At 35.6% G+C, this 27,410-nt stretch overlaps 1 protein-coding gene across 1 annotated transcript in view; it reads left to right on the top strand.

The window, feature by feature from the left end:
- ZNF236 (zinc finger protein 236) overlaps nt 1-27,410 on the top strand; it is a 76,300-nt gene that overhangs the window by 2,071 nt on the left and 46,819 nt on the right. Inside the window, 7 exon segments of the mRNA XM_065629268.1 lie at nt 8,782-8,924; nt 10,187-10,351; nt 13,933-14,111; nt 17,276-17,400; nt 20,678-20,850; nt 24,294-24,440; nt 25,144-25,215. Of these exon segments, the coding sequence (XP_065485340.1) occupies nt 8,782-8,924; nt 10,187-10,351; nt 13,933-14,111; nt 17,276-17,400; nt 20,678-20,850; nt 24,294-24,440; nt 25,144-25,215 (1,004 nt within the window).

Here is a 27,410-nt window from a genome sequence, read left to right as displayed (position 1 = left end):
AGTAGTTCTTGTAAGGGTACACATGTATCACATGCATGTAAGCTTCTGTAATAATGACATGGCGTATGAATGAGAAAAAGACAGACGAACTGTCCAGAAGAAGTGCATAATAGCTGTATCCATTTTGCTTGTTAGTTGGACCTTAGTTAGTCTTAGACTCTTCCTATGGTAAGAGGTATGGCTGGCAGGACTTGCTGTGAGTTTGATATTTTTCGTGTATTTTTTTAAAGGAATTTGCTCATTAATGAAATAGAGATAGTTTGATTGCAGACAGCAGTTTAGAATTACAGGGTTTAGGGCTACCACAGGGATTCGGAGACTTCTGCAGTGGCAAGGAGTCTGCCCTGTACAGGCAAGTATTGTGGGTTCTGGAGTCTGTGGTTCTTAAGATTTCTGCAGTTTCGGAGAACAGCAAAGGCAGTGTTGGCAAGCATCGTGTTTTCTCTGACACTCATATGTGGCTAAGAGAAGGTCATGAATGAAGAAGCTCTGGATGAGCAGGACAGCTTGAATCTGGGGAACTGATGTTCTCAGGACATTTGGCTTTTTGGCCCATTCACATACAGGCTGTTAGACTGGATTGTGAATTCTGTATGCTTTTTAGTGGGAGGAATTTCATTTCGCTTAGGAAATCATATGTTTTAGATTTTGTTCTTTTTAGTGTGGCACTCAGAATTCTTATAACCCTGGTACACTAATGTCTTTTACAGAAGGGAAGTGTTACTCTCTGTAAGTTTTTGGTGATACAGCTTTGTTTGGAAGAAAATAAAGTGAATCAGTGATGTTTTGTTGTGCAGCTTCCTTAGACTTCTTTAACCACTGTGCATATGAAATGCACATGTTTTTTGTTCTAGGAAAACCAAATATGCTAGATAAAAAAACTGAACTCTAGGCAAAAATAGTAAAAACAATGTCTCAAAGGCTGCTATTATAACTTTTTTGCATTGGTAGTGTTTTCCCAAAACCATCATGTGATTATCTCTCTCTTTTTTTCTTTTTATTTTTTAAACTTAATTGAATTGTTTGAATCGACCTCTCTGATGGGCACAAACTGAAACACAGGAGGTTCTGTCTGAGCATGAAGAGCCACTTTTTTAGTGTGAGGGTGAGTGAGCACTGGCACTGGTTACACAGGGAAGTTGTGGAGTCTCTTTCTGTAGAGACATTAAAAAAAACCACATTTATACATGATCACGGGTAACTGACTGTAGGTGGCCTTGCTTGAGCAGTTGGGCTTGGTGGCGTCCAGGGGTCCCTTCCAACCTTAACCATTCTGTGATTCTCTTTGAGGTAGATGAGTATAGAGTATGATTCTCAAGAACCTTGAAAGAGCTAATCTTTTGTGATTTGGGGTTTTGCTGCTCCTTGATTCTTACTCTGGCTGCTTAGCAGTGGTTGTATAGGAAATCCTTTTACAAAGGTGTGGCGGGTCCTTGGCTCTTGCCTTTCTGAAAATTTCAGAATGAGACCTTGAATATCTATGAAGCAAGAAGAATGCATTAGAAAAAATCATACCCCATGCGTATCTTTTTAGAGAAAGGAAAGGACACGCAGGTCTTAACACATAATTGGTGTTAACACACTAATAACACATGAACACAGATTCTCATGACATAGCCTCTAACCTGAGAAGGAAATTAAAAAATAATTATTCATGTGTGTGTCCAGTGTGGCTGCTGTGGTTCTAAGTAACCCTTGTTCCAGCGTTTGCCCTCTCAGAGATTTATGCCATGTGAATTTTCTGTAGTCTGTTGTGCATCGTTGCCAGCATTCATTTGAGAACCACTGGCTGAGGGGCAGTTCTGTTTACTCAGTTCCCTTAGGAGTTTCTGTGAGACATTAGGAAGTTATTTCTGCTGCTATTGTGTAGCTAAGGTAGTGCAAAGAAAACATGCAGGGAAAATTGTGTTCAATTTATATTGGTATGTGTTTTCTCCTGCCCTTTTATGAATATATTTATCAGATTTAAGCTTGGATATCTTAGAAGTACTTTCTTAGTAATAATCCCTCAAACTGTTACCTTTACTTTTAGTTTCACCAATTAGAATAGCAAAAGCAAGAAAAAGCTTGTGGGTTGAGATAAAGACAGTTTAATAAATGAAGGAAAAAAGTAAACCAACTAACCAAAAAAATCCCCACCCAACCAAGTAATGCAGAGGCAGACATTCATCACCTCCCACAAGCAGACCGATGCTCAGTCAGTCTCTGAGCAAACGCTGCCTTGGAAGAACTACTGCTGACTTTGTATTGCTGAGTATGATATTCCTTGGCATGGGATACTCCTGTGGTTAATTTGCATCAGCTGTCCCCTCCAACCTCTCTCCCATTCTCAACCTACACATTGTGGGGGCAGAGTGAGAAACAAAGGCAGCCTTCACGCTGTACAAGCACTGTTCAGCAATTGCTAAAACATCGGTGTGTTACCAGCATTGTTTTAGTCACAAATTTAAAACATGGCACCATACGGGCTGCTATGAAGAAAGTTAACTCCATCCCAGCCAGACCCAGTACAATCTATTTAGCATCTAACCAGCCACAATGACGCTGTTAATGTTGTGTTCTGTCGGGCTTCTCTGCTGCCTGCAGCGCATCAGGGTGGCTTTGCAACTTCTGGAGTCCTCTGTGGTCCTGGAAGGAGTGCAGCTGCTTTGTGTTGGCAAATGCTGAGCAATGGGCACCTGGACATCCATCTCAGAAGTGGGCTCCTGGAAGCTGAGCGTCTGGACTTGCACTGCTTTAAATTCCACATAGATTATTGACCGGCACATAATAAAAACTACCTTGCCTTATATGAGCAAATCTTAAATAATTCGTGGATTTTGGTCTGATACGTGGATTGAGAGTTGAGCCTTTTCCCTGCTCCTTGCATTAGAAGTCATGAGGACTGACTGCTTACTGTTTTCATTTGAGTGCTGTGCTAGCTTTAAATTAGCCTGATTCATTTATGATTGCGGAACTAAGCAGAATGTTTGAATGATTCATTATCATCTATGTTCCATGACTTCTAGTGTAGCATGAGGAAACACCAATATCTCCATAGCTGTTTTGTTCTCTTGTCCTACCACTTTCTTTCCACTTGTACATTAGTAAATAGGTTTTGATAGGGTCGGACCCTTTTGTCCCTAAACTTGCCAGCTGCCGTTCAAGTTCAGTGACAAGTTTTCATCCACGAATTCCGCAAGCTTGAGCGTTGTATTTGCAGCGGCCTCTCAGTCGGCTGTGAGCAGGCTGTTGGAGATCTAATAAAGCTCTGCGGCGTTTACAGCTGAATGAGTCCATCTGCGCCTTGCAGAGAGGATTGCCGGCTGCCATGAGGCACAGTGCTGCTTACATAAGGAAGGAATGGTTGGGGGTGCTCTAATTCTGTCTTCCTGCTTCCACATTGAGTTGTCATTATAGTAGAGAGCACCTGCTTGCTGACTCAACTCTCAAGGTCAAGCTTTCATGAAGGCTCTATCGCAGAAATCTGTAGCTGAGTTGACCCGAAGCTTTGATTGCTATTGCTCTGTGAGGGGCAATTAGTTTCAAAAGAACTTGAAGGTTGTAACATTAAGAGTATTTGAAGAAGTCTGTCTTTAAAATGAAAGTTTATTATCTTTGATAGGTACTTTAAAATCTGATTCTGGTATTTTTGGGCACTTTGGACAAACTGTAAGAATACAGACAAAACGATAGTGCATAATGAGCTAAGTGCTGTCTGTTTAGTTTAATTGTATTGACACTTTACTGTCTCAAGCTGTGATGGAATAGGCTTGATTTATATTGCCACTAGACAAAAATGCGAATTGGAAAAAAAAATAGAAAGTAACAGTACCTTTTGCACTGTTTCCATGCAGTTAATAGTAATAAATGGCAGTGTTTTAAACTTTGCAGCTGTTCAGTGAGGTTTATATTTGTTGTAGTGTGCAGACCTGAAAGAATCACTTTTTTTTTTCAGGGGTTTTGTTACTCTAACATTCATTTTGTGTTTTCTCTGTGTGTATATGGATGTCAATGAGTAGCTTCCCTTTAGTATGAGCATGCCAATTTTTCCTGTGATCCTGTTGATGAATGTCTTCTCTAACTAAAACCTCCGACTTTTAATTTTGTATTGTTGACTTGAATGACATTCTGTTACTTTGTTAACAGACAGCAGACTTTTTCATCTGGTTAGAGGATATCTGACAACATATAGGTTGCTTAATCTGTATACCCAGTATTTCCATTTTTCTGGGAGCATGGGCACCATATTAGCCATTTATGATATGGTTGCTAATCTGATAAATGGTGAATTGTGACCATCAAACGCTATGTCACATATGCCAGTATTTTTGTTTTGCTTTGATACACAGGGTTTTTTTTTTTTAATAAATTTCAGTGTATTTAAAAATACAGGATCCATATCCCACTGCCAACTTATTGAATTGGCATTATTTCCATGTTTTTGGGTATTCAGAAATACTGGCTTTTAATATCGGTTCAGTATTTTGCAGTGTTTGGCTTGTTTCGTGGTATAGGCTGATGCATCTAAAAGCATTTTTTCTCTGATATAAGGGAAGATGATTGCACAACTGGCTTTTATTGCTGATTGCCCTGAAATATGGTAATGTAGGTTATTACTTTCATTTGCTATGATATGGAGGTATCAGTGTAAATAATGTCTTTGTCTGGTTATTAATTCTTCTGCCAAAAAACCCCTGTCAAACTATTATTTCATTTTTATATTGAAATGAGGACAAACTCAAGACATACTTTGAGTCTGTGATGTCTGCCTGAAAAGTGGAAATATAGCTCACTTGCTTGTTACTTTTTTGATTGACAATATCTTTCCTGTTTTTCTGTCTTCACGATTCTAAATGCATCATAACAGTTTTGTCCTTGCTGTTATGCAATTACTTGATTTCAGTGGGGATATTATTCTGAATGTTCTCCTTGTTACTGGAAGAATAAAATAAAAAAGTCACTTCCTGCATCTTTAATAAAAGGGAGCTGTGCAGTTCTCAGAAATACCCAGTATTTGTCTGGTAGTAGAGGATCAAACTGTATTTTAGTGAGAATATCAGTGAAAAAATATTATCATAGTCTCATCTTTCCCTTAAGCTAGTTCAGACATAGTGTTAATGAAGAAATCAATTTGTATTTTAATTAGAATCTGCATTAGATCTCAGTCCCACCCTTTGAGTGAAACAGTTGAACTGTCAGAGTGCTTTTGAATCCAAATGGGACTGCTTTTCTGTTCATGCCGGCTGTAAGGACTTAGAGCAGTCTTCAGCCTGATCTTCCAATAGTTGAGCCTTTGAAGGTTTCTGGAATCTAACCTAAATTGATTCGCTCTGCCTTATCCTTAAGGCCTTTAGATGCGTTTCTGCAGTCAGAGGCCTCTTGCCGAGCAGCCGCCTTCAAGCTGGACTGCCTCTCAAACGTCTGGCTTTTGCTCCTTAGCAGGATGAAAAATAGGACCAAAAAGGAATTAAATTTATCTTTTTAGAGTTACAAAGGCTTTATTTGAAAAAGCAATGGCTTAAGGTGTTATAGACATAAACAACAATTTTGCTAAATGTGTGCCTCCTATTTCTTCTTCCTGGAGGTCTGAGGGCCCTTAGGAAGGCGGACAGGCTTGCAGGCAGCTCAGGGTTGATGGTCACTCATGACCTGGCCTTGATAAACTCCTGACACTTCAGTGTGGGGTATGATATGCTCAGCTCCTCATTTGCTGAATTTCAGGGTGTTTCTCTATTCTTTACCATGAAATATTTGAAGATTATGCTTTTGTTACCCCTTTCTATTTTAGTGGTGAGCATTTCCTTATTTTTAAAGAAAAGCTGAAATAATTGTCTTCCCATGTAGCTCTGCCCATCAGATTGTATGATTTCGTATAATTATCACTCAAATTCTGTTGAAACATCACAAGGATATTTAATTTTTCTTTAATATATAGTCTGTTTAAGTTCCTATTTGAATTCCGGAAGAAAATTCATAGCGTATGGATTAATCAGTATTGTGGTTGATACAAATATGGTACACATTTTAATAAAAATGATATACAGAAATGTTGTTGACCTCAAAAGTAACTCACTTGGTAATCTTATTCAGATGCTAGTGAGCATGTTACTTTTTCTGTTTCATTTCTAGACAAGTTAGCACCATTGATTATTTCAAAGTTACACTTTCACTACTTAAGTTGCTTAAGCATTGCCTTTGTGTGTTGTCCAGGGTCTTTGATCTCAAGAGTGAACATTTAAAGATTATAATCTCTTTGGTTCATGGGGAAGGTTTAAAGGCCTTTCTAAAGTCATGGATTGGATCACTTTTCTGTTGTCAATTTAAAGTGGGAGGTCAGGCCTTCATGGAGTTGAGCAATTATTCCTTTTTTTTCTACGGGAGAGGGAAGCTTCTTGCATCAAGTTTTCTTGTAGTTCAAGTACTGGAGTAGATTTTTCTTTCACCTCCCTTGTCATGCCAATATTTACAGAAACTGATTTTGTGCCCTTTGTTCTACTCAGGTACATTTATCACAAGGACCACTTAGAGGACTGTGTCTTGTAATTAAAGTTGTGCTTTTCAGCTTTCAAAGAATTGTGACTGCTTAAGGGATGGAAGGAATACCTGTTATTGATAGGGTTTGCATATACTATGAATTTAGAGCTTAGAGTTCTTTCAAGGATGCAGTAGGTTTAAGTTTATGCATGTTAAAGACTTGTGATAGAATCATAGAATCATTTTTGGTTGGAAGAGACTCTCAGGATCATTGAGTCCAACCATAACCTAACTCTAGCACTAAACCATGTCCCTAAGAACCTCGTCTAAATGCCTTTTAGTGACTCCACCACTTCCCTGGGCAGCCTGTTCCAATGCCTGACAACCCTTTCCATGAAGAATTTTTTCCTCATATCCAACCTAAACCTCCCTTGGCACAACTTGAGGCCATTTCCTCTCATCCTATCACTTGCTACTTGGGAGAAGAGACCAACCCCGTCCATGCTACAACCTCCTTTCAGGTAGTGGTAGACAGCCATCAGGTCTCCCCTTGGCCTCCTTTTCTCCAGGCTCAACAGCCCCAGTTCCCTCAGCTGCTCCTAATCAGACTTGTGCTCCTTTGATACTTAAGCAAATTGTTTCTAACAGAAGGATGGAAAACTAAAATTTGCAAAGCAACAGTTAATTGGATGACTTAGCCCAGAAATGGCAACTAATGGCAACTGAAAGTCCCTAGGACCTTGTTGTTAGTTGTGATTTCTTGTACTGAAATGTTTCCTAGAGCTCCCTGAACTACAAGCTTTTTAAAGTCTATTTATGAGAATTTCAGGAGGGAGAAAAAAAAAAAACGGTGGTCAGGATGTAAGATAGGTGTGTGGGGGTTGTTGGTTTTTTGGGTTTTTTTGTTTGGTTGTTTTTGTTTGGTCGTGTTTTTTGTGGTTTTTCTTGAATGTGACAGGACTTTTAGGTAGGTGCAGTACTGAGCAGAAATACTAAATGAATCATAACCTTTGGTTTATTTTTTGGAAATGTAAACAGGATGCTATAAACTTCTAGTTGTGGTGTTACTTTCTATGCCTAATTCTTACATACATAGTGAGAAGTACTGAATTCCCTAAAGGAAAACATCAGGCCTTACATGTCTAGATAATAAAATGAATGTTCCTTTTTTTTTTTTTTTTTTTGCATCCTGTTGCATTCTGTTGTTGATGCACTGCGTTGAGTTGTGGCAGTGTTTGAAACTGAATTCTGCGTTGTTGTGTTTTCTTTTTTTCCTCTCTTTAGTGTCCTTTATCTGCAGCATGAGTCAATTGATTTTTATTTTTCTTTCGTTAATACTGCTTTGAATTATCTTATATGAGCCCCTCTAGCCAATTGCTTTTCTTAAAGTTTTTCTTAAATAAAGATAACTTCCTTCGTAATACAGTATCTTCTCAAGTATAAAATCTGTCTAACTTGGATAAATATTTAAGATATAAGGAAATTATTAATAGGACTGACTTCAGCTATTTCGGCAAGAGGATATAGAAACTTGCAGCTTGTGTATCAAAAGTTGTGTGACTAGGAGTTCAAAACAAGAAAACTGTATGGTCCATTAAAAAAAAATAATCATTTTCTACATTGAGTTCATGTGTACACAGTTTGACTTGCAATTTATTGCATCTCTCTCAGCTATGTGAAACATTGATGTTGGTTTTCAAACTGTAATGGTAACTAATAAAGATTTTACATTGCCAAAAGTAGAAGAAAGAAAAGACACTTATTTTTTTTCTTAAAAAAAAAAAAAAGAGAAAGGAGTGGGAAAGGGCAAAAACCAATTTGGTCAGAACTGCTGACTGCCTAGTATTAAAGAGGTTTTTTTAGAAACACATGGTGTAGTATTATTATAAGTAACCCCTGGTACCTTACTGATACGGAGCACATTTGGCAGCATTTTATTTTGTGCAAACTTTGTGGGTGTTTATCAAACAGAAAGAATGTCATTTTATATATATATTAAAAAAATATTTTATATATGTATCTTATATAAAATATATATTCTTTTTCTGTATTTATATAATTTATATTTCAAGTTACTAGGAAAAGGCAATTATTTATCTGCTTTGCGACTAGCAATTTGAAGGGTGGATATATTCCTTTCATCCTGTGTCAATGGAAGCAGTAATGTTTCTGCCCGAGATCTTCAAGATCCAGTCAAGTTAGAATCTCGTATAAGTCAAAATCTTACAGGAGTTTGAATAGTTTCTGCTTCAAAGAATTATGGTTTTTACAATAAAAGTAAGTGACATGTGACTTCATACACATGTTTCGATGCTTGTTTTGTAGATGATGTTCTGACACCGAATATAGAGAACGGTAATTTTCCTTACCAAGTACCTCACTTCCGTAAGTGTGACATCTGTTTGCTGTCTTTTCCAAAAGAGACCCAGTTGCAGCGCCATATGAGGGATCATGAGCAAAATGACAAGGTATGAATTTTAGTAGATATAAACGTAGAAAATACAAATGTATATTGATAAGTAAAGCTAACACAAGAAATCACTTTTTTTTTTTTTTAATCACATCACTAATAATTACTACTTGGGGACCTGAAGAGTCTCATGGAGTTTCTCTTTCGTATTTCCTCATGCGTCCTTTGAGACAGTACCTTACTTTGATGCCATTTAGTTAGTTTGTTGTTTCCAGTTCAGTAACTTTTAATTTTAGCCATTTTCTTTGATTTATAAAATATTCAGGTAGGTGAGGAAAACATACGGGTTTCTTTTAATGAAATTTGCAAACTGATCCTACATGTTAGCAATAAAAAGAAAATAATGCTTATATTGATTAACTGGACCCTGCTAGTCTCTTATGGCTGTTTTCAGTAATGTCAATCAACCTAATCTAGTATGTATGTATTAGTCAGTAGTTTAATGTCATTACTTTAGCTGCTTACAAAGCAAATTTGTGAAAGAATGAGAATAATACAGATATGTGATTAAGACTGGACTGACTTTAAATGAAGCTTTTGCCACAGGTTTCATCTGTAACTTGGAACATTTAATTTCTCTTCCTTGTTTTCTGTTTCACAAAGCTAAAACTACTTTACGTATGATGAAAAAATAATTTTATTACTGTTTGAGGTAGCTGTAGATACAGATTAGTTTTTACAAAATGTAGGACTTCGAGATGATAATTAATGTATACAAAGAACTATTTAAATGTTTCATTGTTGTAAAGATGATAAAAAAATGGAAGTTTATATTTTTAAAACCACACTTTTGTTTATCTAAACGTGAAGGTGCTCTTAATGGATGAAAATTGATTTTGCAGATACCAACTGAAGAGCAGTCAATCCTAGCATAAACTAAGCTCTTTGCTGGTTCGATTATTAATTTTGCTTAAGGAGAGTTCATGATCTCAGTTAAAGTAGGAAAATTTATTTCTGTCTCTTGCTCATTCTTCTCTCTGGCTGACTTCACTCTCCTCAGACAGTCTCAGTTTTAAGTCTCTGCTGTCTTTAGTTCCCCTGGCTTCTTTCCCCGTATGATCTTGAAATGTTGTATTTGCATTTTCAGTAGTGAGGTGCAAAGAAGAGAAAATAATTAAGACTGATATTGTTAAGGATCATTATAAAATGTGGGTACTTTAATTGCTCTTTTTAAAATTTTAAACATTTTGATTTGCATAGTTATATGTGTTACCTAGGCTATACGTAACTTGTCTCTATTATTGTGGTTTTAACAAACAGCCTCACCGATGTGACCAGTGTCCGATGTCATTTAATGTTGAATTCAACTTGACACTTCATAAATGTACTCACAATGGTGAAGATCCTACGTGTCCCGTGTGCAACAAGAAATTCTCCAGAGTAGCCAGTTTGAAAGCTCATATAATGCTACATGAGAAAGAAGAGGTAATTCATGAAACCTCATTAAAATTTTGAAAAGATGTGTCATAACAGTTGTACTTAATCCTTTCCTACATGCTTTGGATTGGAGGATTGAATAAATGGTTTTATTTGGAGGAAATACAGAACTTTAGTGAGGAGGTTGTTTTAAAAATAGTAGCAGAAATTAATACACTGGATATAAGCAAGTATTCCCATCCTGTCTCTATTAACTGAATAGTTATTTTCAAATGCTTTTATTTTGAAGCCATTTCTGTGATTTCATCTATGTTGATAAGCCCACATGTAAGAGTCTGGGTGATAATTTTTGATGGCAGATGTCATGGTGAGGTAACTTTCACCATCTATTTTTCGCATCATGAACCTGTTCTCTTATCTAGAACTCCCACTCCTTTTTTTTGAGTGGTTATTTCATTTGAGAGGACTTCTTGTTCCTTTCCCTCTCACGATTTCATTTTCTATTTTTAAGATATTGGTTAAATTCTTAGAAAACAGTTAATGCGTAGTAGTATTTTGTATACTTTGTAGTCATTACTATGTTAACTGTAGTTGCCGGAGTTGACTGTACTGCCCAAAATAAAGTTTTCAATCATGTAATTACCTCTTCCTCCCTTGAAGGCTTTGTTGAAATTGCACTTTGTGTTGCAGAGTCGGACCTGAGTCAACTATGCACTTTTATTGCCAGACTTCTGCTCATAAGCCATAAACATAACAACTGCATGTTTCTCCATACCAACTGCAGGCAGCTTGCAGTTTTGACCAGTAGGTTTGGGATGATTGGCCCATTTGCATTTCCCCCTAAACCAGGCAGGGAATGCCATCTGTAGAGAATGTTTTCCTTCTTTAATCTTGTTATCAGTTCACGCTTTACCACGTACACTGAGTTAAATGAGAGGACTTGAGCACAATTTTGTTGCATGTTCATGTGTCTATACTGATACATAGCTTAATGGGTATTTATTGAGGAAGCTTGATTTATGAATTGCTAAAAACATCAGAATAAGGAAACTGAGCATCAAAAAAGATGCCTAAGAGTGATTTTTAGTATTAATTTCTATCACTAAGTGATTTTTCATGCACTTCAGCAGCTCTGATTTTGATACTTGGTGCAGATGTCAGAAGAATAGGTTGTGTGATGTCTTCAGATTTAAAATTCACTCTGCAGCTTGAAAACTAAATTTGTGAAAATATGGACACCTTTCAATTGCTAATTAAGGTATTCTTATAATGCCCTATAATTCTGTGATAAAACAGAGATTAATGTAACAATTAATTCACATAGAATTGCAGGAATGACTTTCCCAGTAGTTATGCACAGGGCCTGTAGGAGAGAGCTGGAATTTGAACTTGAAGGAGAGGGTCTTGATGATGGCACTGGCTGTCGTTCAGGAGTTTTTCATAATGCGCAGGATAAGAAGTTATCAGTGGAGTACGTTCTTCCTTCTGTTTGCTGTTCTTACTTTTGCTGTTGGAAGGGCTGAAAATCTGAAAACAAAGCAAAGATACATACTCGGAGAACATACGTAGTAGTTGAGGAGGTTGCTGCATGAAGCTGAGTTTTGGGTAACTTCAGCCTTGTTTTGTGCTGCATCAGCCAGCTTAACTGCACATGGGTGCAGAAGGGCAATAGCAAGGAAATGGTGTGATTAGCTTCTTGTCCTCTCCAGTTAGGTTTGGAAGAGTGTGTCTGTTGGAAGTGCAGATTTTCATTATTGATTGATTCTGAGTTTGGGAATTTTAAGCATTATGTAGCAATATACAATTAGCCCCTTTTGTTTAATGTTAGAAGGTGAGCTTAACCATAGTGAGATTAACATGGAAGTACTTGTTCTGTGTGTGGTGGTGCATTTTTATTTGCTTGAGGAACAAAAAAATAAATCTGGTACTGCCAAATCCAGAGGGAGGCTATTTGGCTTGGTATATTCCTGGGGCTTTGTACAGTTTTTCTGTTTTACTATGACCTTGCTTTCCTACAGCAAATTCTACAGTAATGAATACAAATACATACACTTTCATTGTATCAAATACTTCTTGGTAGGCTATTCTTTTGTTCGCGGAAGTTGCTTAATAGGATATGTGTAACAGCAACTTAATGTCATAGATAGGTGTGTCTGAAAAATGCTGAGAAGAGATTGACAAACTCTCAGTTTTGGGGTCTATGAGGTTGGTATAGCATGGATTGTAAACTTCTCTTCGATGGCTTTTCCCTACTTGTACAAAAGGGCCATCATAAACCAAATTCGTTGTATAATAACAATGTATTTCAATAGGAAGTAGTCTTATTCAGATTTGAACATAGATCCTGGAAAAAAGATGGTAATATTTGTTTATCATCCCACACTATAACTTGAGTCCAGTAATAATGATCTCTAGGTTAGATTAAACAAGTAATTTTTGAGGTAATATTTTGTTTCATTAAAGGACTTCAGTTTTGTTCAGAGAACAAATTTAATGTCAAAGCATTTTAAAAATAGTACTGCATATCTTTGTTCCTCTTGATTAAAACATTCTTGTGAATATCTTTATTTAAATGAATAACGCCTTTTTTTTTCTGTTGTTGATCATTCAAGGAGGACAAAAAGGGGGGGGAGGATAAAAACCATTTCCATTTGCAGCGATAATCACAATTACAGAAATATGAACTAAGACAAAAACTATCTGAAGTTATTACACACACCAGTAAGGAACATGTAGCAGATGTATTGCCAAAGAGGTGGTGAATATTTTTATACTATTAGTCTTAATTCTCTGCTAAGGTTTTGTAAAATAAAGATACACTGAGAAATGAAATTAATGGTTTTGAAAAGCAAAAGGAAGTCAAATAAATGCAGAGCTTTGCGTTTTCGTTGAAACAATATTTTTCATTGAAATTATACTTGACTCTGATTCTTCCTCTGAATTTCAGAGAAATGGCCATGCTTTTGCATTAAACATTACAATTTCCATTCTAAATGACATGGAATACTAATACAACTGGAAAGTGGCCTGTTTAACACTGCTGTAAAATTAATGGGTTGAAGAGATACCTGTCAAAAACATTGTGTCCTTATATATTTTGTATTTTCTGTGAAGATAGCTTAAGAAAAGTCAGTAGTGACTGTGGTGGGATTACTGTTAAAAAGTAAGGGTCAATCTGTATCATTTTAACCAGTGAAAGTGTAATCCTTGAACCTACTGTTAAGATGTTTTTAGTTAGAAAGTAGTATTTTTTACAAATGTTTATGTAGACCATGGCATAATGTCACTGAATTATGTTTCTGTGGCTATTGTGAATGAGCCTACCAAGGAAATAAGGAGTGTGGTGATTGTACTGAGCTGCTTGTTTCTGCTACCATTTGAACTTTTTTAAAATTCAGTTTCAGTGGAGTTTCTTAAAATATAAATATGACTATAAGCTTACAGTGATTATTGGTCATGCTTTATATTATGGAGCTCAGAAACTTCTTTCACTTGTATACTTTTATTGCTGCTTGCTTCCAGCTGCCAATGTCCATAGAAGGATACGTTCATCTGCTTGAGCAAAGCTTGTGCATGTGTGCTGCTGTTTGGGAATCTTTTGCAAAATCAGTCTCTGTTATCTCTTTCAGAATCTTATCTGCTCAGAGTGTGGAGATGAATTTACTTTACAGAGTCAGCTGTCCATACACATGGAAGAACATCGTCAAGAATTGGCAGGCAATAGGATCCACAGCTGCAAGTCTTGCAAAAAGGAATTTGAAACTTCCTCACAGCTAAAGGAACATATGAAAACTCACTATAAAATAAGGTGACAATCATGGGATTATAATAAAATGAGCAGATGTTACTTTTATGGTGATAGCTGAGAAAAGCAGGAGTAGCACTTCAAGTCAGCAAAGTGCTGGGATCTATGCAGATCATTTGTTTTCTTTGGTATGCTGTTATGAAATGACGTTTGTTTTTTAAAACCTTGCTAAAGTAGGTGGTTATTTTTTGAGGCCTTTTTGGTTTTTTGCTGTTTTCGTATTTAGGCACCCGTACTAAGCCTAGTTCCATCCGCTAGCTATTTGTAAACACAGGTTAGGTTTTTCTGATACAGAGTGCTTTTTGAAGTGTATTTGTGTGATTTTTTTAAAGTCTAATGCCAGTACATTGAAACAAATGCATATTAATTTTACATAGCAGTTATTGTCATTGCAAAAATCCTGGTACTAGCCTTCCACAAAGAAATAATGTTGTTACTTGCAATTTAATTATCTTTTGCAAGTCGTCCTCACCACAACCTGCTGTTTCTTGTAGATCTGAAAAAGCACAAAATGAAGGGAAAAAACAGGCCTAATAAATGCCATTCTTACTTTCAGTGAAGATTTGTTCTGTCCTTTGTTTCAGCTCTCTAGTTTAACTTCACTTTTAGGAAGGTGAAAATTACTTGTTAGAAAAACTTACTTCTGTTGGTTTAGTTTATACATTGAGAAAGCCTAAGGTTTTTGACAGGTGTTTGCTTTTTTAATCTTTACTCTGTTTCTATTAAACAAACAAAAAACCAGATGAAAAAATAAAAATGAGAAATATTGGATCTTTCCAATTATTTTTATTAGCAGATGATGCAGGCTGTGAGATCTTAATAGTCGTTTTCCAGAAGGTTTAAAAAATACTGTAACTTCCATTTGCAAACTGAAAATTGAGGTGAAGTTGCTATGTTTCTGTTGAGTTATATAATATTACACACAAAAACATTCTTGTTGTGGACATCTCCTGTATAAGTTAGGATGAATCAATAAGGAATGGGTGACTGAATCTAATATGATGGCTGTGATTTTGAGAGACTATTATGCATGTTACATTTTGATATAAATGAGATATAAGCATTCCACAATAGAGATCATTTATCTTTACTTTCATAAACATAGATTATTTCTGGATTCAGAGCTTCCTTATATGAGATTCATCTTATATTTCAGTTCAGATCTAGCAACATGTTGCATTTGTATTCAAGAAACTACTGTCCATAGTGGTGCTTTGTTGTCCTTTCACCAGCAGTACCAATGCAACCCATGTAGGTGAGCCAGGTTAATGAATTGGTTAAGTGTTCCTGCGCTACCTTCTGTGTTTCAGTAGAAATTATTTTGAAAGGAAAAACATGGATATATCTTATTTATTTATTATTTGACACAATCCTCTCATATTGTTCAGAAGTAGTATGAAAAGTTAACATTTGACCTAACCTGTTTGGCTGTATAGAAAGTTCAAAGACATACATCAGTAGTTAGAAATTTTACTATTTGATTCCTGCTTTTCATTGTAAAATAAGCTTTAAAAAATTTTTAGGAGTTATAATTATGAAGACCCTTGTTCTGGTTTTTTTTTTCATAAAGTGGTTGCGCTTTTGCTTCCTAAAATGATGTTTCTTTTGTCTATGAAACGTTTGAATGGAAAACTATTGCGAAGTTATAATTCAAATTTGGTGTCTAACTTTTGCTAAAAAGTAAATGGTCATTATAACTTAATTATGAAATATTGCAGAAGGTGATCTGATCTTGAAGGATTGTCCCTACACTTGTCTCCAAATTGGATATTATTTCCTTTATTAATATATCACAGCTATAGTTGAAACAGATGTTTCTGCTCATCAGAGAGTGTATTCTGACAATCAGGCTGGTCTAGATCTGTCCTGAGATGGAAAGAAGAGGTTCTAACATCAGTGCTGTTCTCTCTCCTTCTCTTCAATCTTCAGTCGATTTCACTCTTCAGTAAATTTCAGTAGATATTTTCTTTTACAGATTAATTCTATGTTACCCACATTCTATGCTCATTTTACAAGAATATATAAAGAGTTTAAAAATGCATGTAATATTTGCTTGAAATAATTGGAAGGGAAAATGTGCTATGCTTTAAATATACATTGAATATCTGTGTTCTCTTAGAGTAGGAAGATGCAGCATTTGAACAGAAGTTTAGTGTTTCTTATGTTATGCATGAACTGTTGCTCCTCTGCTGTTTTTTGTGGTGTTATACCAGCCTGTGTTTCAAGGTGGTGGTGTATTTTGCACATCTGCTCCACATTAGCTAATTCTTATTTCTCAGCTGTTCAGAAAAAAGCGCCAGATATTTAAATTTTTATAATTTCAGTTAGCTTTAAGCACTACTGACAAGCTGGATTACTGTATAGGTGTAGATACTCAGGCACTATGGAAAATGTACTCTGGATACCATATTGGTTTGATTTTTTTTGTCTTTTTTTTTCTTTTGTCCCTCTCGCACTGTCTTCTGGTTTCGACTTGTTTAGCTGAGTTATTGTGATGGTCTCTAAGATCTAGGTTTTTGTTTTTCCTTTTTTCCAGCATAAAATCAGTTGTTGTTTTTTTTTTTTTTTCACATTACTGTTAACACTTTTCAGTAGTCATTTAAACTATTAAGTTTGATTTGTGGAAAAATGAATTATGGGAGTTCTTATCATCTGTTACCCTATCTCTGTGGAGATTGATTTGTATTTCAGGGGCAGTGGTGAATATTTGTATTGTTGAATTCGTAACCTGTTCTTGTTAGACTGCAACAACTGCATTTGTGCTCTAGTTGATGAGATCTTCATATTCTAGTTAAGAACGGAAGTCTTTCTGTATACAGGCAAAAGAAATGGAGTTGCACAGAGTGAAAGTTGCCACCAAAATAATAGTTGTGAAGTCACTGTATACTTCTAGCAGACTTTACAGTAAAAATGCCTCTAGAGAGCTTCTAAGATGTATGGATTTTATTACAGAAATAACTAAAATTCTTGGTGATTATAGGTACTTAGAAAAGCACTGTGTATATTTTTCTTTTAGTGTCATTAAAGAGTTTGGTTTTTGACTGTTGCAGCTGATGCTATACATTATCATCAAATTTGCACTGTATGTTAAAAATGATGGGGTAAAATAAGCTTCCTGAAAATAATGTTTAATATTAAGATTTGATTTTTTTTTCTTTTAATGACAGGATATCAAATACCAGATCTTATAACAGAAACATCGATAGAAGTGGGTTTACCTATTCCTGTCCGCACTGTGGAAAGACGTTCCAGAAGCCAAGTCAGTTAACACGGCACGTTAGGATACACACAGGTAAGTCTGTGGAAGTAATTATTTTAGTGTGCATTTGTTTTACAAAATCAAATTGATCTGTGAAATGTTAAATATTTTTCTCCCTGTTGGGACTTGAAATTTTAAGGCATCTGGCTCATTAGATGCTGTTACCTGTTGATTTAAAACACCCTTTATGTAATTAATTGCTTAGGAAATTTATATGCTTTAAAAAATATTTTTAACTGTTTCTAATAATGTACATCTGGAAACTTTAAGTATTTTACAGGTTTCATTTGTCACAGAATACCAGTTTTGGTACTTAGAGTTTCGGAGAGCTGTAAAATTGGAGAACTTAGATAAGGGCCAGTCAGGTACTCTAAATAAGATCTTACATACTCTGGAACACAGGTTCTAAAATTCACAATCAGAAAAAGAGTAGACATACATGAAAGTGAATAATAGTAACCACATAATGGCCTTGCTTTTGGTTTTAGATTGATTTACTTAAAGTTACTGCCTTGTATTTTCTGTACTTATTATAACTGCTATTTTCAGGATGTCCAAAGTGAACTTGGGAGGTGATAAGCCTAGACTGTAATTTTGATACTTGAAGAAGAGCAGGTGACTGTTCAGTTTTGCAGAGTGAATAGCAGATGTTGATTGTTAAGTTACTGTAATAAATACGTGTGCTTATTAAACTCTTAAGCAATTGAAATATCTGAAGAATGCCAAGTATAAAATAGTACAAAAGTTTTTTAAGTGTATGCAGGACTGTAAGAATAGTTCTCTCAGCCATACATAGCATAAGTTTGGCTTTAAACAAAACCGTCATTGAAGGTGCTCCAGTGATGTGCAATATATATGTATATTCCATCTTGTGAATAAATTGCTGTTTGTCTAGTTTTTAGACAATTAAAGTAGTAAGTTATGTAAGTGTGCAATGTTGTTTGTATTAGCAGTCTGTTCAGATAGTGATGTGGTGAGTTGCCATGTACAGGAATGACTTTGCCATGGGAGAAATAAAAATTCTGTTGTGGGACTCTTTCTTACAAATCTTCTTAAGCTTTATAATTTAATTGTAAACAGTAACACAAGAGATCACCCTTGTATATGCTTTAAAGTTGCCTCAAAGTCATATCCAAAAAAAGTAATTGAAAATTAACTTTCTTATTTTAGAGTTTTGTCTCTATCTGATAGATTACTTTAACTTATTGTAGTTGGAATTAAAGAGACAGAAGTATAGTTGGTTGAGGAAACTTTTCTAAAGCATCAAAAAGTTCAAGAGGGTTTATAATTCTTTTGAAGAATAAAAAAACATGTTTGTCTATTGGGAAATCAGAGACAGAAAATGTAGCTCCAGTCTGCACATGATGGTAGGTCATTTTAAGTCCCAAGTAGCTAGTGAATGCTCATTTATTTATGAAGTATGTTATTACTTTAAGTCCACAGACAATCTGTCTGGCATCCAGTTGCTTGAGGTGCTGTAAAATATGTAGGAAAAAAGAACTCTGCTTTGAAGAGTTTAGAATACTTAAATCTTTAATTTTTAAAAGAGCATGTCTATGCTATGTGTACATCATGTTAGTGTCTTAATTGCAATACTTTTTGTTCATGGCTATTAATTTCAAGCACTTATACCCTTTGAAAAAAAAAATTAAGCCTCAGGGATTGCAGTTTCCATATTAATAACTAAGTAATGAGCCCTCCATTGCCCCTCTCAAATCTGTATTTTATGAAGTTATACTTGAGAAATACAGAAATTCCATGTTTCCACACTAGAATTAAGATTTAATTTTTATAATGAAATTTACTTAAATAGGCAAACTTAACCTAAGCAATACTTGTATGTGTCCACCAGCGGCTATTACTGGAAGCAAAGCCTTTTTACCTTTAAAAGCCCAATAGTAATTTTGTCATTGTATTTCAAGATGCGAATCAGTTTACTGTATTGTAAGCTATATTAAAAAATATATAGTTAAAACCCACAGACCTTAAAGCATCTTCAAAGCCCATAAGCAGCAGGACAAAATACATACATTCCTTCAGAGTTGATACTATATGAGTTACATGCTTGCAATCTATTTCAGAAAATAGCTACTCTTATTTCAAACAATGTGAATTTAATTAAGAATTAATCATTTTAAACTCAGTGTAATTAGAGCTATATAATTAGAAAACATATAAAAATGTTCACTTTAGTGTGCGTAATATTTAGCACATGCTAATACTTCCTGGTGTAGCAGGCGTCGTGCAGCCTGCTCATAGGAGTTTTGCTATAGAAACGTGCAAAAGGCAAAGTGTTAAACGTTCTCAAGTTTCTGGAGTTACGACAGCTACGCTATTTCGCTAAAAGAAAAAAAAAAAGAAGAGTAATACTGAGTTGACAGTGGGGATTTCCATAGTATCCGTGTGTTTAAAATATGTAGCTTTGTAATATTTTAATGCGGTTTCATTATGTTTTGTCAGTTAAAATTTCTGTGGAGTCTTTTGAGCTTAACCTGTTAATGTACAAATTACTCCAAGTATGCACAGCACTGAGAACACCAAAATCAGGAAATAGTGACCGAGCATTCCTGTGACAATATTGCCTAGATTTTGTTTAATATTCAATAGTGATACAAACATTCAAGGTTTTAAAATTATTTTTTAGCAGAGCTGTATATTATCTCATATAGTAAAAACCGTATATTACTGCACATTTTCAATAGGTGGTTGTAAAGAATGAATGGCTATTAATATTTATGGAGGAGTGAGAACCATAGGCCATCTTTTGCAGTGTTGCTGTAAGACTTTTTGATTTTAGACTAAATAAAAGGTTTTATTTTTGACATTTTTTATTACTGTCCATTCCACTCTCTGTTCCTCCATTTGTTTCCATGCAGGTATATGCATTTCGTGGGATTTGGTGTAATAGAGGGCAGTTTGTGGTTTCCCTTTCCCCAGTGGTTTTGTTTACAAACTTCTGAGATCTTCCAAACCATAAGTTGAGGGAAGCTGTTCTAAATAATTGTTTTATAAAGATGTCATTTATTGTGCCGATTTTTAACTGATCATCATCAGCTGGGTCATAAAACTTTTTCATTAAGCTACATCTTTATTGGAGTAGATGCTGAGATTAGTGGTCAAGGTACATGATTTTATTGTCGAAACACCTAATATTTGTTTCAGTGTTTATGTGTGTGTATGTACAGATATCCATAGACAGTGTTTTATTTTAGCTGATATAATTATTTATTTAGATATAGGAAACTACTAACGTTTATTTAAAGCCTCTTACCCCACATTCTTTTTTTTTTTTTTTTTTTCTTCCTTTCAGGTGAAAGACCTTTTAAATGCAGTGAATGTGGAAAAGCCTTTAACCAGAAGGGGGCATTGCAGACCCACATGATCAAGCACACTGGTGAAAAACCCCATGCTTGTGCCTTTTGTCCTGCAGCCTTTTCTCAGAAAGGCAATCTTCAGTCACACATACAGAGAGTGCATTCAGAGGTAAATATGATTATTCATCAAGTGGTTGATGCTAATATACTGCTTGTTTCATTTTCAGCATTTAAATTGCCCTGTTTGCTATTCCAGTGCTCTCTGGTGCTTTTCGAAGTCAATATAAATTTACTGCTATAGTATAGATTGTAGTTTGTTGGTTTTACCTGCAAATTCAGCTTTCCTAAAATAGCGTAATCTGAATAAACATATACTTAAGGTAATTGGCAAAACCTTAATTTGCCATTGTCTTTTCAGTACCTTGCTAGATTAAGAAATTACTAGTGGTTTTAGCTGTATAAAAATGTACCTGTGTCAGTCTTGGGAGAACGAGGGCTAGAATCAGATGAAAGTAAACAAAAAGCAGCAAAGCTGAAAATGCTGAAAAATTTCAAGGCCAAACAGCAACCCACTAACTCCATCATAGAGCATACTTGCAATTTGTCTTTCAAGTATATATCTTGCAGCCCTTTTCAGAGGTTTTTCAGCTCTGTAGAAGAAAAGTAGACGTAGAAGAAAATTATGAAAAAAGCATTATTGTCTTTATGCTGATTTTCTTCTTTCCTCTTTGTGGCAGACAATTTTTTAAGATTCAAAAGGTACTGCTATGGTAATGTAATATAATCTTCTGAGCAGCAGTGGCTGGTGCAACTTCGTTCAGTAATTTCCTTGCTGACTTTAGTGATTTGTCGTTGGAAATACCCATATAAAAAGATCTAGTTTTGATTTGGAAGGCATAAAGTGATAGAGGCAGGGGTTTTTTATTTTTTTTCCCAGCATGCAGAATATCATCTCTGCTCTCACTCTTTCCCCTAGCTCTGTCTAGGATTTGCTTTCTTGCTTTCCGTATTTGTGTTACGATAGATCTTACGTTTTGGATTTTTTTCACTAAGGATCCTTTTAGTGTGTTAGAGGTTCTTACTTTTAAGATATGGTCCTTCGTAGACTCTCTCTTAGTATTTTGTTATACACTTAGTTATGTTAAATCATACGTTTACATTTCGTGTGAATTTATGTGCCTTATCTTCCTCACTGTTCACAGCTCCCTATGTGATAGCTTTTGCTACATAAAAAAATGTGCCAGCATTAATTTCATAATTTGCATAGCTTTTTTTCAATATTACGAGAATGCTGAGGATCAAGCCAAAAATATTTTTCACTTTTTTTCCTCTGTTACTCTGTTTTTCTTTAAGAAAAAAAGAAGGAGGTTGTGGGATAAGGGACTTAAATAAATGCTGCCTTTCGATCACGTCTTATGCTGTGTTTTGTGATCCTATATTTTCTATATTTTACTTATTGCTTTGGATCATTTGTTGATTTTTCTTTTTTTTTTTTTGTTTCTTTCTTGCTGTCTCTATGTTTACTTCAAGGCTGCACACCGAACTCTGTTAATTCTTCATTTTACCCTGAGACAGTCACAAAATAACATTACAGGTGATAATGAAACAGGTTGATTATCACTTCGTTTATCACTGCTTAGTTGCATCAGTATGTTATTAGTTTATACGTCTTTCTGAAGGTCTTATTACCAGTTTAAGCTAATATCAGGAAATACAAAATTCCATACGATGTTGCAGGGAGTGCAGCGTGTTTTCTTTTGAAGACTTTGTTCTCTGCATATTGAAAATACTACATTGGGTCTTACTGGTCTGTGATAAACTAAGGAGGAGGGGCAGGTCAAGATGGTTGGAATCTGCAAATTTAGCTGCTTTGATTACCTCAACCTCTTGGCCTGAAAGTCCCAAGCAAGTTGCTGCTGATCACTTTCTTATTCTATATGTTCAAATTCAGTTCAAACTATATGTTAAACTTCCCTGTCCTTCACCGTGTTATTTTTTGGGGTGGGTTTTATCTCCCCCCCCCCCCCCCCCCCCCCCCACGGTCCCAATAGCCTTTGGCCTGATCTATCTTACCTTCTTTCTACTTAGACCCGAAAAATTGATTTTATCTTTTCTTGGAAATTTCTAAAAGATATGCTTGCAAAAGTAAACAGAGAGAGACAAAATTTGAAGATAAATTATCCACATTTTTTTTTCCATTTCTGTTATATATGATGTTACATCTTCAGGCACATCTTAATTGATAAAGTTGCATTTTGGTTTTGTTTCTGAGTGTGTAGTGGTAAGAAATTGTAAGGAGGGAAAAGTCTGGGGCCTCATTTGCCAGATGATGTTTGTTTTGCTCTCTGGTGCTTCCCAATGTTAAGAAATGGCAATAGGAGATGACAGTCATGGATGTAGATTACTGTTGATCTGATATCTGATACCAGACTTGGCTCCATAAATGGAAATCAGTAACTTGGAAAAATAAACCAGTTTAGCTCTCATAACTTGTCCCGTCCCACCTAAATGAGATTAGGGGTGAGTTAACTGTGAGCACAATGTACTCAGGTGTGAGTTAACTCTGGGCACACTGTGCAGTAACGTGAAGTGTTGACAGACAACAATTACTTGAGGTCTAATTCAATTGCGAATTTACTAAAAGCACTTGATGGAATTACAAATTACAGCGATTAGTGACTTGGCAAAAGTCTATTACTATATCACAAAACATAATGCATTGACAATGAAAACCTCCTAAAACAGTGGATTTGCAACAGTTAGTAACTATAACACAAAATTTAACAAGACTTTAGTAGCAAAACTTAGTGCTTTGCTGTGCTCAGGAAAAGGAGGAAAAGAGAGAAAGAGAAATAAAAATAGGGTATGTTAGGGATAAGGAAGGGAGAGAAGGAAAAATGAGGTAGATATGTTAGACTAAGATATCAGAGAGAAAGTAAGGTATCACCGCTCCACAGGTTGATTGGTCTCACAATGTCCTCTGGAGGAGGGTGGATACGTTGAAGATTTCACTACATGCCACCACCTCATGCTGTGCGTGGGGTCCTTTTATAACCCAGTTCATTTACATGCAAGATAGGAGAGACTGGTTCGTCTTGTCCCTCTGTTTCCCCTTCATGCTAATTAGAAGGACCTTTCAGGAAATGGGTCTGAGGTCTTCAAACTAGGAGAAAGTTCACAGTACTGAACAGGAGTGAGTTGTTTTGCCCATCGGGGTAGCTGTTGGTTCATGGTTTCTTCTGGCAGTTGGTTGTCTGCCAGGTGGTTCATCTCTATCATCCCGATCAGGCCATGAGGCCTTCACAGCAACATTATTAATTATGCGTAGTAACACTGTTAATTGTCTTTATCTCAGAAAGTTATGTTTTGCTTCACAGAACGCTGGGAAAGAAAAGACAAGGTGTCTGCCTTCACAGCCATCTATCTTTTCTGCCCAAAGTAACAAAACCCAGATGTTTAAGGCATAACGTGATCCGTTGTTTTGCTAGGGATGGGGCAGTGCTTCAAGGTTGTCACATATATAGTATATTTGTACCGTGGATAAATAATGGAAAATATAAAATTTGGTTGATTTAGGGAAAACTAACTTAACTTTCTTTTGTTTTATTGAAGGTGAAGAATGGCCCTACATACAACTGTACAGAATGTAGCTGTGTCTTCAAAAGCTTGGGTAGTTTAAATACACATATCAGCAAGATGCACATGGGTGGTCCACAGAATTCTGCAAGCTCTTCAACAGACGTATCTCATGTTACAGCAGTAAGCTTTACTTGATATATGTGAAAATCTGTTTAGGAGTTTAATTAGATGTATATCTTAATTCCAGTAATTGTGCACATAGGTTAGAACTAAAAGACCTGTAGCTGGTTTTTGGGTTTTTTTGGATTTCATTTGTGGTGTTAAATTTTGGCAGGATTTACAGGTTGAGGGTTTAGGTGGAAACATAACACTTCATTCTACAACTAGGTAAAATATAATTCTGGTGCTTACAGATTGTGTGTGAAGGAAAGGCTTCCTTCTCAGATAACATAAAAATAATTGTGACGTTTTGCTGCAACAATGAAATCTAGAACTATTCAAATTGTGTATTAGTTTTAAGTCATTTTCAGGATTTGTTTATATAATTATAATCCATATAAAGACATAGTAGATTATTCTTCTGAGTGTTTCTGATAACTTGTTTTAAATGTTAGCTGCTTATTTGACAGATCATAAAGGAAAAAGCACTGAATGTTGGTTTTGTTTTGTTTTTCCTTTTTTCTTGTTGTTTTGTTTGGTTTGGGTTTTTTGTTGTTGTTTTCTTTACCAATATATAATAATGTATCTCTCCCATAGTCTCATTTTTTCTGTCCCTGGTCTCTATACTGTCAGAAAATGAATGATGCAACTTTTATGGATATTAGTCGTGTTTTTGTTCTTTTTGTACAAAGGCTTAAAATACTTTCTTTGTATTTCTTTGAAGGACTCTGTCACCCAGCCTTTAACAACATCCCCTGCTAATCTTTTGCAACCTGTTGATAACAAATGGAAGAATGTAAGTGTAGAGATTTTGTCATATTTTTGTGTCAAGACTAAAAGCGGGAGAAACTTCACAGAATTTTGTAAGCTTTCATTTAACTGGTGAAAAAGGATATGCAATAGTCCCTTGTGAAGAGTTGATCAGCTAATATGCAAAGGCAAACATCTTGGTGAATGCAGCTGGTTATTTAGGAATGGAACAAGTGTTAAGTGGGTGATATTCCCTCATTTGTTATACGTATATGATTTTGCATATAATTCTGTTTGTTAGCTCTTCAAAATGGAGGCAAATACTCTCCTGTATAAGAACAACAGAGGAGAATAAGGACTTCTAAATAAAATACTGGGTTATCCTGCCCCTCTGACTTGACTGCACAGGGATACCAAGATTTGGGTGTCAAGGGAAGGAGCTGTTGGTGCTTGTTGAGTTGATTGGAATTGAGGCAGCAGGGGAACCATGGGGCTCGAGAGGTGCCTGTCGAGCCAGGAAAGCATGATGCAGGGCTGGCTTCCTGGAACCCCATAGCGATCAATCTTGATGCACAGGCAGGTGCGTCTTGATGTTCCTGTCACAGTGAGAGCATTAGTGTATTTTTTTGCAGCTATGTAGCATGTTGTTTGTCAGCTACAGGTTGCAGCATGCTATCTTAGTGACAGATGGATTTGATTTACGTTCCCCCCTTCCCAACTGCAGCCACTGATTATCTCCTCATGTACTAGAATTCTTAAAAGCAAGGACTAGGAAATGCAGCAGTATTGCTTTAAGGTCTCTGTAACCAGTCTATCCACTTTTCTTATTATCTTTTACTGTGAATTCAGTTTTCCAGGACCAATTAACTTAAAGCTGAACTGATGTGAACGAATTAATTTCTAATATTTGCTGTATTAAATAGTTACATTATGTTTCTTATAAGATTTTTTAAAGTATTAAAAATGACTGTTATTTAAAAGCAGTTTATTTTAAGTAAATTTTCTTTTTTTTTAAACCCTTTTCCTTGGTAAGGAGTAGCATCAGCGCTGATGCCTGGTTTTTATGGGGGTTGTGTGTGTGACAGCACAGGTCTGAAAAGAAGATAGTAATCAATTACGATATGCTTAATTTTAAATATACTAGATTAAATATATTTCTAAATAATGAAGTTTTATAAAATTACAGTCTGCATATAGTTGTGCCAGATCTATGTTCTAGAAAGGGAGAGGGAAACTTGCCTAGAATGTAGTCTGTCAATACATATTAGAATTCCTGAAGTATGATACGATATATTTTATTATTGAAGAGATTCAAATATTTAAGGATGACTTGGTCTGCTGTTTTGAAGAAAAGGGAAAACTCTGTAATCTCTCTAATAGAGAAAAGAAAAAAGTTTTGAGGGCTGAAGCTAGACAAATTCGCACTTTGAAATAAAGTATGGCGTTTTAATTTGGATAATTTACTGTTGGAACAACTCATTGAAGTTGGATAGCAACAGAAAAAGTTGCCACAATAAATCATTTAATTTAAAGAACAGCTGTAATTTCTGTACAGCTAGTTTACTTTGAAGGAGTAATTCATTCAGAGCAGTCATGTGGTCTGTGCTACACAGCAGATCAGACAGACCAAGGATGATCACAAGGTCCAGTATTCTAACTGAACAAATGTGGAATTATGAAGTAGTAATACAACACTTCCTTCTTCATGCTGTTTTTAAAATCAGGTATTGAAGTGAGACCTACAAAGAGACCTGAAACTTCTTAAAATGAACAGGGTATCTTAATAGTAATGGTAACAAACTTTATATGTGTGCCTATGTATTATTTTTCAAAAAAGATAATCTCTATGAGACTCTATATAAACTGCTGTATAATATGCGAACACACTGCCTAAATACATCTAGTACTGTAATTTTCATGTCAAAGATGATGTTGAGCAGTTCCTTCATTAATAATTTTTTTTTTCTCTTGCTAAAGCCTGGGAGAGTTTTATAGACTTCTTAGTGTAGGCTTCTCGCTCTACTTAAGAGCTTCCAGACTTTCTGTGGCAAGGAAATGAACTGTCTCTATAAAGAGCTGTTACTCTTTAGCAAAACAGTTTGCTTTGGTTTATTGGAATGAAAATGACATACAGTGTTTTATATTGTAAAATACATATTGAAGTATTTATAGCACTTTTGCTAAATTGGAATCTGAAGAGATTGAGTCTTTCCATCTGTCCCACTGATGAGGTGAAAAAAG

This window comes from Caloenas nicobarica, chromosome 2 (genome assembly GCF_036013445.1).
Source record: "Caloenas nicobarica isolate bCalNic1 chromosome 2, bCalNic1.hap1, whole genome shotgun sequence".
Lineage (NCBI taxonomy): Eukaryota > Metazoa > Chordata > Aves > Columbiformes > Columbidae > Caloenas > Caloenas nicobarica.
This window is presented reverse-complemented; position numbering and strand designations above follow the sequence as displayed.